The sequence below is a fragment of the Neofelis nebulosa genome, chromosome 11, assembly GCF_028018385.1.
Source record: "Neofelis nebulosa isolate mNeoNeb1 chromosome 11, mNeoNeb1.pri, whole genome shotgun sequence".
Classification (NCBI taxonomy): Eukaryota; Metazoa; Chordata; class Mammalia; order Carnivora; family Felidae; genus Neofelis; species Neofelis nebulosa.
Window position 1 is genome coordinate 59428784 of NC_080792.1, and position 13322 is coordinate 59442105.

The window sequence follows — 13322 nt, forward strand, 5'->3', positions numbered from 1 at the left end:
GCTGTGTATGGTTTTTTAAAATAGTTATTTTGAAGAGTGAGAAAGAGAGCAGGAGATGGGCAGAGAGGGAAAGACAATCCCAAGCAGACTCCATGCTGTCAGCGCAGAGCCCGACGCAGGGCCTGATCCCATGAACTGTGAGATCATGACTTAAGCCAAAATAAAGAGTCAGATGCTTATTAACCAGCTGAGCCACTCAGGTGCCCTTCTATCTGAAATATTCTTAAAAAAATATTTATGACACTCCTTCATTCACCAATAATGTGCTTTGCTTGATCTACAAAGTGCTTTATCTTTATAAATCCCACCTAGACTAATGCCTGGTGATACTATGTAGATCCATTTTGCTTTTGAGTCAGAATTCTTCTGTTTATATATGACTCCTAATTTTAACTGTAAGCTTTACATAGGGCTAGTTTTGAGGACAGTGCTATGTTTAAGTGATTCTGTTTATATGGTATCAGTTGAAACAGTTGCATGATCCCAAGGTAAACTCTGCCTGGTGTGTAGTATCAAAAAAGTTTCCTTATTCAAGTTTATTTCCTCCTCTATAAAAGATTTGAACTATTTGAACTCTGGCACTTTTTTTCTGTTGGAATGTAGTCTGATTTGGCTATGTTTGGATTAATTTAATCTAATTTTGATAATTTACAAGCTAACTGAGTTCATTTAGGTGACTTTGGGTTTTGTTTCTATTGAAATCAAATATTTTAAATCACCAATAGAACAATTCGAAGAACACAGAAGATCTTACTAATCCTCTGTTTAATAATTCACTTAGATGCTAGAATGTAGCTTTACTTAGACCTATAATATTCATCTATAGGAAATTTAATAGCATGAAAACCAAAAATTACGCTGGTCTGTTCTGTTTATTGTTGTGGTCCAAGTCTTGCTTCTGTTGGCCAGCAACCTCAGTTTAGCTCAGTAGTATACAGTAGAGCTCTCTGTGATAATAGGAATGTATCTGTATTGTACAGTAGTTACTTTAATTTTAGTTAATTTAACTTTCAGCAGCCACATGTAGCTCGTAGGTCATCAGATGGCAGTGCTGGTCTAGTCTCATGACTTCCCTTTTTTTTTTTTTTTAATTTTTTCTAATCTTTATTTTTGAGAGACAGAGAGAGACAGAGTCAGAGTATGAGCAGGGAGGGGCAGAGAGAGAGGGAGACACAGAATCCAAAGCAGGCTTTAGGCTCTGAGCTGTTAGCACAGAGCCTGATGCGGGGCTCGAACTCACGAACCGTGAGATTGTGACCTGAGCCGGAGTCGAACGCTTAACCAACTGAGCCACTCAGGTGCCATGACTTCCCTTTTTATATTTAAAACTCCCTGCTTGGAATTTTTTTGGGGGGTCTAAAATGTAAGCTTAGGCTTCTATCAGGGTCCTTGACCTATTGCAGAGCAGGAGACAGAAAACTGAACAAGTTAGAAAGAAAGTGATATATGACATAATTACAGTATGGTAGGAATTCAGTCAATAAATAGATTGATAAAGTGACTGTCTAGAGATGTCTGGGAGTTCCGTGAAGGAAAATAAACACTTCCAAGAATTTTAACTTGGAACGGTTTCATACATTTAAGTTAATGTAAAATGGTAAAATTGCCAACCAGACCTATCCAATTCTTGGTTGGGTCTTCAGAAATAAATTCCAGACCAATACAGAACTACCAGAGAATCTGTTAGAACTTTCTACCTTTAGAGACAGGCTGAAATGACAAACCCTTTGCCACTGCTTTCACTTCTGCTGCTTGTGGTTACCTGGAAAACTGGAGATTAGGTATTAGTCTAGAGAAGGTGGAAAAAAATATAAAAGTAGTTCTCTTTTCTTCTTTTCAGTGACAGATTGAATGGACTTAAGAGAACTTTAGAAGCTCAAATTCTTAAATGAAACCTTACTTTAGGCTAGGACTTACAAAGACAGAGAATAACAAATTACATTAACTGTGGTGTATACCTTTAAGTAGGTTTTTACTGCAGATGTATACAAATAACCCTCCTATGTCCATTCTTTACAGATCCAGGATGAGAAGACTGACAAAAGAAGAAGCTAGCTGAACAGCTATAAGATGCCCAAATCTGGGTTCACAAAACCAGTTCAGAGTGAAAATTCTGACAGTGACAGCAATATGGTAGAAAAACCATATGGAAGAAAGGTATATGATTATCTTAAAGATGGGTTGACTCTTTTGGAACTGGGAAAAACTCCCCATTGGTAATTTTAGTAATTACCCATAAAATAAAAACAGTTGGATGCCAGTTAAATCCAAACCATTTATCTAATTCCTTTAAAATTAAATTGGATTCCTGGGATAAGATTGTTTTTCATTCCCTGAGATAACACATTTACTAATATGGCATAGTTACTTACGAAATAATCATTGAGAGGGGGTGAAAAAAAATCCAAGACATCACAGTCATTTGGCATTTCTTTCTCCACTTCCTGACCCCCAATATCAAAACACATACACAGTAGCAGTTCCATCTTCCTTGTCTTTAGCCTTGGATAAATTTATATGACTTTTCTAGCCTCAGTGTATCTCTCTGTATTGGAAGACAAGACTACTTTATAGAATTGCTGTGACAATGAAATGGCATCAGTATGGTGCCTAATGCAATGCTTGTTACATAATATATGCTCAGTAAATGTTAATAGTTTTTGTTGTTTATTGTTAGTGATTGGCAACGACCTGTGATTGTCTTTTAACATCTATCCTTCTTCACTCCTATTTAATTTAGGCTCTCAGAACCTTCATTTAGACTTTTGCAATTGTCTCCTAACTGGTCTCACTGTTTTTAGTCTTTTCTGTAGTTAATTTTACATAGTATCTCTTTTTTTAAGCTTATTTATTAATTTTGAGAGAGAGCACGTGTGCACATGCATCAGTAGGAGAGGAGCAGAGAGAGAATCCCAAGCCGGCTCTGCACTGTATTGCAGAGCCTGATGTGGGGCTTGATCTGACAAACCGTGAGATCATGACCTGAGCTGAAATCAAGAGTCGGACGTTTAACCGACTGAGCTACCCAGGCGCCCCATTACACATTATTTTTTAATTTTTCTTTTTGGTGTTTTGTTTTGTTTTGTTTTTCCTTTTTATGTCTTTTCTTCCCCCTTAGTCTTTTTTTTTGTTGTTGAAGAACATCTGAAATGGTTCCAGTTTTTGGCAAACAAGAATACAGCTGTGATGAACATTGTATACAAATACTGTTTTTAATAGCTTTATTGAAGTATAATTTATATACCCTAAATTTCACTCATTTAGTGTATGATCCAGTGATTTTTAGTAAATTTATAGAGTTGTGCAGCCATCATCACAATCCAGTTTACACCATTTACATCATTGCTAAAAGAGCGTCATGCCCATTGCATTCAGTCCCTATTCCCACACCATCCCCAGGCAACCCCAAATCTGCTTTCAAAATCAGGAATTTTAAGTTTCCAGACTTTATTCTTTTCAAAAACCATTTGACTGTTTAAGGTACTTTGCATTTCCATCTAAATTTTATGAAATTTTCTACAAAAAAGCCTGCTGGGATTTTTACGGGGATTTTATTGAGTAGATCCATTTGGATAGTATTGACATCCTAACAGTATGTCTTCCAGTTTATCACTAGAGAATATCTCTCTGTTTATTTAAATCTTCAATCTCCATCAGCAATACTTTGTAGTTTTTAGTATACAAATCTTGAGCTCTTCTTGCTAAATTATTAGTGTTTTATTCTTTGGGATGTTATTGTAGTTAATTTCATTTTGGATTTTTCATTGCTAGTATATATAAATATAAATGATTTGTATGTAGGGATTTTCTATTCCATGATCTTACTGAACTCATTTATTGGTTCTAAAAGTTTATGGATTCCTTAAGATTTTCTACATGTGGAATCATGTCAACTCCATATGAAGATAATTGTACTTCTTTTCCAGTATGGGTACTTTGATTTTTTTTTTTTTTTCGTACCTGATTGCCCTGGCAATCTTTGCCTTTTGATTAAAGTGATTACTCCATTTACATTTAACATAATTATTTATAGGGTTAGACTTATATCTTCCATTTTGTTCTGTGTTCTTATGTTTCATATTTTTTTTTTGTTTTTCTCCCTTCTGTGCTCCCTTTTTAAGTTTTTTTTAATATTTACTTTTGAGAGAGAAGGAGACAGAACTCAAGTGGGGGAGGGGCAGAGAGCAAGAGAGGGAGACACAGAATCTGAAGCCGGCTTTAGGCTCTGAGCTATCAGCACAGAGCCCAATGTGGGGCTCAAACCCACGAACCATGAGATCATAATCTCAGCAGAAGTTGGACACTTAACCAACTGAGCCACCCAGGCACCCCTAATTTTAAATATTTTTTAATATACTATTTAAATTTATTATTTTTTAAACTGTGTTTCTTAAATTGTAATCTTAAGATGCTGATTTGTTGTTTATACTGTGCATCTAAGTATTATAAATTAATAGTGACTTAATTCAGTAAAATATAGCAACTTGTTCCTGTATAGCTCCATTTCCTCCACTTTTTTCGTGTATCTATGTATCTATACATGGATTCATCAACATCTGTTACCAATCCAATAACAGACTATTAATAATTTTATACAATTTTATCTTTGAAAAAAATAAGGAGAAATACATATTCATACAATTCTTTTTTACCTATAAATTTGCCAGTTTTGTCAGTCTTAATTTCTTCTTTTTATAGACTCAAGTTACTGTTTGGTTGTCATGTTCTTAACTAAGAATTTTAGCATTTACGGTAAGATCTTCAGCCATGATTCTTTAAGTCTTCATTGATCGAGGAATATCTTGATTCTCCATATTTTAAAAACAATATTGTTGAAATATAATTCACATACCGTATTTAAAGTGTATATAATTCAGTAGTTTTTAGTATATTTACAGAGTTGTGCAGTCATCTCCACTATTGATTTTAGAACATTTTCATTCAAAAGAGAAACATTATGTACCCATCAGTAGTCATTTCTCATTCTGTCCCCAACTCCCACAGCCCTAGGCAGCCACCAGTCCTTTCTGTCTCTATAGAATTGCCTATTCTGGATGTTTCATACAAATGGAATTATATAGTATGTGGTTTTTGTTGACTGTTTGCTTGCTTTATTTTCAGAGGGCAGTGTTGTTGGATATAGATTTCTTGACTTTTTTTTCTTTTAGTAGATTGAATGTCACTCTACTACTTTCTTGCTTTAACTTTCTGATAAGAAGTCAGCTATTAATTGTTTTGTACCTTTGTCACAATGAATTTTTTTCACTGCTTCTCTCTCTTTGTCATGTGCTTAGGATTTTCCCTTGTGTTTATCCTTTTTGGAGTTTGTTGAGTTTCTTGGATCTGTAGATTGAAGGTTTTCATGAAATTTGTAATATTTAATTTACTGATTTTCTATATATATGTGTGTGTGTGTGTGTGTGTGTGTATTTTTGCCATCTCACATCTGCTGTTGAACGTATCTAATATATTTGTAGTTATTTTGCCTTTCATTTTTTTTTGTGAGCATGTGAGTGGGGGAGGGGGAGAGAGAGAGAACAAGACAGAGAATCTGAAGCAGGCTCCAGGCTCTGTGCTGTCAGCACAGAGCCCGAAGCAGGGTGTGAACTCCAAACCGAGAGATCATGACCTGAGCTGAAGTCGGGGACACTTAACTGACTGAGCCACCTAGGCGCCCTGTTACTTTGCTTTTCAAATCCATTATTTCCATTTGGCTCTTTCTGTGATTTTTCCTTACTGGTATTATTTGATAAGTCATTATTGTCATACTTAAAATTTTTAAACATTGTTTTATTTCTTTCTTTATAATAACTTTCAAATCTAGTATATGGGCTTACTCAGAGAAATTTCTCTTGAATACTTTTTTCCTTGCTTTTTTGTATGTCTTAATTTTTATTGAAAACTGGACAATTTAAGTCATATACTGTAGCAGTTCTACAGTTGTGGGTGCTCATTATTTCCCACCGGAACCTTGTAATTGTTGCTAAGTTGGTTTTTTGTTTGTTTGGTTTGTTTTGTTTTTTTGGGGTTTGCTTTTTTTTGTTTTTTTTTTTTTTGTTTTTTTTTGAGGAAAATGTTAGAGGAGTTTGCAGTATTTGTCACAACCACTGGTATCCATTTTTTTTCTTTTTATATTTTAGTCTTGCTTCCACAGAGGTACCCCTGTGTCTGTATAAATTAGTCAGCAGCCATTGATTGGTCAGGAGTTGTACTCGAACACCATGAGCCAGTCAGATTTCCACCTTCTACAGGCAGACTTGCCTGTGATGGGGAGTGCATTCAATGTTAGGGCATTTTTGAAATCTGTCCTGGCATTTACTTTTTGTTGGGCTCACCTAGGTCTTGCTGTGCTTGTGTGCAGTCAACTAATGATATGTAGAGGATATGAACCCTCTCAGATTTCCTCTGCATGTACACACAATCTCCCTGTCAGTGAGAGATGCATGGAGAGCTTAGCCCTTCTCCGATCTTTCCCATTGATCTTCTCCTCTCAGCCAGGGATGTGTGTCAGTCTTATCTGGCACACCCTGTGGCTCTCTCATTTCTGTAATCTCCCTGTTAAATTTCTTGCTTATTCACCGGCTTGATGCTCTTCTGCAGCAGGATCACAACCTTAGGCTAATAAGATGTATGTTTTTTGCCCCCTCCAATCATTTCCTACCCTCTTTGCTATTTTTAGAAACAGTGCATCTGGATAGGCTTTTTACACCTTCTTTGCCAATTCGAGTTGACACACTCTGGCAGCAGAGATGCTGCTTTTCTTGCCAGCCCCACCCTGGTAGCACTTCATGCAAACTAAGCATCAGCCAGGGAATGTGAGAGCATTCCCCAGGCAAAAATGCCAAAGACACTCAACTGTTCTTGTCCATAGTTCAGCAGTTTTTCTTGAGGGGAAAAAAAAATGCTTCTCAATTTGTTGTTTGCTTTTTTTCAGTTTTGGGAGCCTTAAGGTGGTTGTTTTTGACAATTTTGTCTAGATTTATAGTTGTTTCTTGGGGAGGTAAGTTGCTAATACCTTTATTCCTCCATAGACGACTTTCCCCAAATGATATTTTAGTTTGCCAAATGTGACAGATCATAAGCAAAGTATTTTTACTATTCCTTTTATTTAACAAATCTTACATTGGATTCCCTTTGTGTTATATATTCTTTTATGATACTTGGAATAAAACAGTGAGTGTTTAAGCCGTGATTTAAGTCTTCATGAAGACTCTAAACTCTAACACTCTTCCTGTTTGTCTGAATGTTTTGCTCTCAGGACCCCTTCAGTGTAACTAAAGATCCCAAAGAGCTTTTTTATATGTGGGTATATCTGTTGATATTTACAATATCAGAAATTGAAACTGAGAAAAACTTTAGATTTTTTTTTAACTGGTTTAAAAAATACATATGTGTATGTTTACCCACATAGTATATTTTTATGAAAAATAACTATATGTTCCAAGACAAAAACTATTAGTGAGAAGAGTGTCATTGGTTTTGCACATATCTTTAGTGTGTGACTTAACAGAAGACCACCAAATTCTCATCTGCATCTACATGCAGTGTATTTGGATATCACTTGTCATGTAGTGTCTAGAGAGCTGCAGTATATATTCTTGAGAGAATGAGAAAGGTGCAGGTGGCACCTTAGTGTTACTGTGAGCATATTTCTGGCCTTGCAGATCTTCTGAGATGGTCTCAGATACCATAATTTAAGAATTTCTTTATCACTGTAAGAAGCACTTTAATGAGAGTATTGAGTGTATAATGATGGGACAAAAAGGAGAGAAACAAACAATTCTAGAGGGGTCAGTAATGGTGTCACAGTAGAAAAGTTACTTAGTCTGGATTCTCAAGGATGACTAAGTATTTGGCCAGCAGGAAAGTAGGAACAGAGGACAGTCCAAGATGTAAAAAAGACCTAAATCTGTTACAGTAATAGATACAGATAAAGTTAGGATGTGGCCTGTGGAGGATGGAGGGTGGGAGGTAAGCATTAGACAGCGGCCAGTTCATTATGGCCTGATGTGTTGCTAAGGAACTTGGAATTTATCCTGTAGCCATTGGGCCAAAAGGGTCATAGTAGAGACCAGTTAGAGTGTTTTTTTAAAAATCCAAGCAAAAGGCAGTGTGGGCAGTGGCTATGGTGATGGAAAGAGTTTGGCAGACATAAAAGATGTTGAATGAATTAAACTTGTGTATGTAGAAAAAGTAATCTGGATCCACCCTGAGTTTGATTGAACTATTCCTTGAGAAGGAATTTAGGAAATAGAAGAATTGTTGTTTTCAGAAGAATGTTTGGTTTGTACTTGTTGAGTTGGCCATCAGAACATCCAACAAGAAGTATTGGTAGGCAGTTAGATAGATCAAAGTTCAGAACTCAAAACAGCTCATTGGAAATGAGGATTCATTGAAAAGGTTAACCTTATCATTATGGAGATAGAACCCAAAGAGAGTAGAGCAAGAAGGAAGGAGAATATGCCTAGGGAAATTCAAATACTTTCAGAATCATCGAGAGATGGGAAACAAGGACAGAGAGAACCAGGAGAGATTAAACAGAGAAGAGTAGCTAAGGGGGTCTATATGCCAAATGCCACAGAGATGAACAGGAAGAATGAGGCCACTGGATTTTGTCAGCTGGGATACCTTACAATGTCTTTGTGTGGTAAAAGTAATTTCAGTAGAATTGTAGGGACAGAATACAGTGCTAGATTTGAGGAGAGAATTAGAACTTTCATTTCTAAATGTTTGAATATAGTGAAGGTTGCATTTGTCAAATTATATTTGGGCTGCTTGATGTCAGCTTGTTAAAACTTCTTTCTTCCTGGATACTTCGTATGTATCTTTTGAAAGCTGCCAGTAAATATACAGTAGTGGCAGAGCATTGGCCTCATAAAAATGTAGAAACAACAGCAAAAAAGCAGACATTTTTCACTAACATTTCTATTAAAAACATTGCTTTGGTAAATTAAGAATACTTCTTAATCATTAGATTTATACAGGGGAGTCTGGGTGGTTCATTCGGTTAAGTGTCTGACTCTTGATTTCAGCTCAGGTCATGATCTCACGGTTCATGGGTTCGAGCCCCACATTGGGCTCTGTGCTGATAGCTCCAAGCCTGCTTGGGATTCTCTCTCTCTCTCTCCCTCTCTTTCTGCCCCTCGCACTCTCTCTCAAAGCTAGATAAACATTTTTATTTTTTTTTAAATTTTTTTTTTTCAACGTTTTTTATTTATTTTTGGGGCAGAGAGAAACAGAGCATGAACGGGGGAGGGGCAGAGAGAGAGAGAGAGGGAGACACAGAATCGGAAACAGGCTCCAGGCTCCGAGCCATCAGCCCAGAGCCCGACGCGGGGCTCGAACTCACGGACCGCGAGATCGTGACCTGGCTGAAGTCGGACGCTTAACCGACTGCGCCACCCAGGCGCCCCGCTAGATAAACATTTTTAAAAAATCATTAGATTTATATCATAGGAAGAATAAATACAGAATATTACATATTTCCTTTATGAACTTTTGGCTTACCCAGAGTGATATATGTAACTGTTCTCAGTCTCTATTCAATCATTCAGTACCTTTTCAAGATCACATACTTATTTTGTTTGGGTAAGGGTCAGAAACTCTTCTGAGGCAATGCACATGGTGCTTACTGCCATGTTTTACAGGATTTCTGAGCAACTTGACATTGAAAGCTGTTGTTAAAAGTAATTTTCTGCGGTGCCTAAGTGCCTCAGTCAGTTAAGCATCCGACTTCAGCTCAGGTCATGATCTCGTGTGGGTTGGAGCCCCTCATGGAGTTCTGTGCTGACAGCTCAGAGCCTGGAGCCTGCTTCAGATTCTGTGTCTCCCTCTCTCTCTCCCCCTCCCCCTCTCACTCTCTCTCTCTCTCTCAAAAATAAATAAACATTAAAAAAATTTTTAAAGTAATTTTATTCAGTTTTAAATAGATATTTGACTGTTTATTTGTACCTTAAGAAGAGGAAGGGCTATAATTTCCTGCTTATAGACCATGTTAACTGCTGCTGCTTACAACAAAATGAGGTTAGAAGGGAGGGTAGGAGAGGAAGCACAATCATATTAGTCAACTGTATATTTGCAAAGCATATTCTTTTGTTTGTCTTTTCTTTAGTGAGTGAGTGGCCCTAAAGCCAGCCTCAAGCTTCTTCTGAGTTTTTTCTTCCATATAATTTAGAAATGAGTATACAGCTGTTCTAATAGAGACCTTGTTTACAGTTTAATAGGACACAAACTATTGCCATTATGAGATCCTAGATAAAATAACCTGAACCAAAATTTAATTTCTTAAATGTATTAAATAGAGCATAATTTTAAATAATAACATTCTCTAGCAATATACTTTTAATATAAAATGCTTTCATTATCTCATTAAATATATAATAGGGGTTCATCAAAAATGTCTACTCATAATTCTTCATATAGTTTATCCTTTCACTAATATGTGGGATTTTTTCCCATTGATTTTAGTTTTTAGAAATTTTTCTGTTTCAGCTATAAATTAGTATTTACAATTTGTAGATCAAAATCTTTGATAAAATCTTCTATGAAAATCTAAAATCTAGGTTAAATTCATGAAGTGTGTGGGAGTAGGTGTGAATCATTTAACTTTCTAAGTAGCTGTCTTATCCTTTCCATCAATATAATTCAGACTTTCATTATTCCATAGCCTAGTGATCTAGAGAAATTTTTATTTTACCATTCAAGTAATGTAATACATGTTGGTTATAGAAAAATTAGAAAATACATAGAAGACTAATGAAAACAAATTGCCTTATAAAAAACCATCAACAATCTGAGATTGTACCCTACCCTACTTGCAAGCTAATCTGTTTCATGGATGCTGGCAGCAGATGTGAAACTCTTGAGTGGAATAGAAAGGAAAGTTTATTTCTCATAGGCAATAGTAGTAGTGATCTGTCAGCATTTGTGCCTGTAACCTGAGCCCTATTTCTCACAAGGGGATACAAAGAGAGCCAGGTGACAGCTACACATAAAAGGGGGTTGCAGTATGGGAGAAGAACCCCAAATATTTTGTAATGGACAGTAAGTCTATCAGAACTTTGCCCCAAAGGGAGAAACTGTTTATTATATGGAATAGTAAACAGATCTGCTCTTTGCTCCAGGAGGAGATCATATCTTCCAATGCCGTTCTCCATATAGATATTCTTGAAAAGATAGTCCCAAAAAAGGGAGTTAGTGCTTCTGCGTGTAAGAGGTGCAGATATGCAAGAGACCCATGGGGAACTGTCTCCCCACACATTAGTAGTGCTGTTACCCACAGATAGCTATCAACATTTTGGGTTATATCCTTCAAGAATTTTCTATGTACATATTTTTTTCTGAGTAAATTTTTACCTTTTCTTTTTTCTATCTTAACTGATTTGGTAAAGGCTACCAGTACATTGTCTAGCAGTAGCAGTGATAGAAAGTCATTCTTGTTTTGCCATTGATGTTTTGCTGTTACTGATTTATTGATGTATAGTAGACCCCAAATGATACATTGACATTTTTATTACTGTGTATGGTAGCTGTTGTAGGTTATTGAAAGAATAACAGTAATATAAATGAAAAAGATTTAAAATATTTTGAAATAATCTAACAGAGTCCTAGACTTTTCTATGTCATGGATATGGGAGAAGAATGTGCCAGTGATTTGTTCCTGGATTGATACTGTATTTATATCATTTGGTAATACAGAAATTTCAGGACAATTGGATATAACTGTTTTGAAAGTTACTTTCCCTAGATCTGAAAATAATTTTTAAAGTGTTGAAGAATCTCACGAAAACGCTTTGTTCAGGTAACACTTCCAAGGACAATTTTATTTTACAACGAACAGAACTAGTTGGTAGCAGTTGCAAATGTGCACCCTGATCACCCTGTTGCAGAGGAGAGTATGATCAATATGTTCTAGGGAACATTTTCTACTCAACGTGTTATCAAATTATTTTTTTAAACTTGTTTTATGGCACAGTACAGTATCTTTACTTACACAGGTGCAAGGGAAAAGGGACATCTTTGTGTTTTTCTTAGATTCTTTTATTAATAATAAAGACTTAATATTTCTAAGGCAAGTCTCTAGAATTTTGTTGGTTAACTTTTGTATTAATCATGCCTTTTTATTTCTGATGCTTTGACATTGGGGCCTGCTGATATTGGGGAGACTGCTGTTCCCATGGCTGGCCAATTCCCAGAGATCTTAACTCACTTGTGACCATATATTTCATATGCAAACCAATCCAGAGTCCAAACCCAACCACCAACTGTACCCAACTCTCACATTCTGGGCCACTGTCCCTGCCCTAATAAATTACATGAGAGCCATGTACCAGACAATAAGAGAAACAGTGCCCATACCCCAGAAACTGCTGCAAGCCAGGCCTTGCCTTTTCTTTCCTGAGGAAACCACAATAAAAGCTTTTGCCCACATTTCCCTTCTCTCCCTATGCCTCCTGACCCACCGTGGTGCTACCCTTTGTGGCCCTATGTGGTGTATAGCATGCCCTCCCTTGGGAACTGTGAGTAACAAACTGCCTTTTCAGTGACAGTAGTCACCTGATCTGTTGGCTTCACCATACCTTAATAATAATAAAACTACGTTTTTAAAACAACCTCATAAACAAAATACATGCCTGTGAAGCTTGATTTCATTGGCAGAAGTGGAAAAACAGCTCAAGAGAATTTAACTTTACAACTGAGAAGTAAATAATATAAGGCTGTTACTCTTCAGCAATCTTTATCAGTTAAGATATAAGGAAATCACATTCTCTTCCTGATTTGTTAATATATTTATCAAAAATGACTGTAGACTCTGTTGAGATGTTACTTTTGTCACCTGTTAAGATCATCATATGGTTTTTCTTTAATTTTTTGATATGGTGAGTTGTCTTAAAGAGATTTCTAATAATTATTATTGTTATTGGGTGAGCCTGCTTGATTCTAAGTTTTAAGACACTAAATTTGATTTGACAGTTTATTTAAGATAAGTTACTTTTGCATTTATTTCATAAGGAATTTAGCTTATAACTTGTATCTTTTGGTATGTTTTAGACTTAAAGGTGGATTGGTAGCTTCTAATCATACCTTTATGCTGTAGTATTATTTACATGAAATGGGAAATATCTGTTCCTTGAACTTGTTTTAAATCTCTTGTAAAATCTTCTGGGCTCTAGTACCTTTTTGTAAACTTAAAATCTTTGGGTATGGATTTATTGTCTTCTATGATCATTGGTCTATTCAGGTTTTTTGTTTCTCTCATGAGTCAACTTTTAGTAATGTGTGTTTTCTAAGAAAATAATCTTAAAATTTTAGTGATATAAAAA

At 36.0% G+C, this 13322-nt stretch overlaps 1 protein-coding gene across 3 annotated transcripts in view; it reads left to right on the top strand.

Annotated features, from left to right (window-relative positions):
* Positions 1-13322, top strand: part of ANKRD12 (ankyrin repeat domain 12) — a 127399-nt gene that overhangs the window by 32783 nt on the left and 81294 nt on the right. For all 3 annotated transcript variants that reach the window (XM_058692695.1, XM_058692697.1, XM_058692696.1), the window contains exon 2: positions 2020-2157. In XM_058692695.1, coding sequence (XP_058548678.1) covers positions 2071-2157 — 87 coding nt within the window. In that variant the 5' untranslated portion in view covers positions 2020-2070. The remainder of the gene's footprint in view (positions 1-2019; positions 2158-13322) is intronic.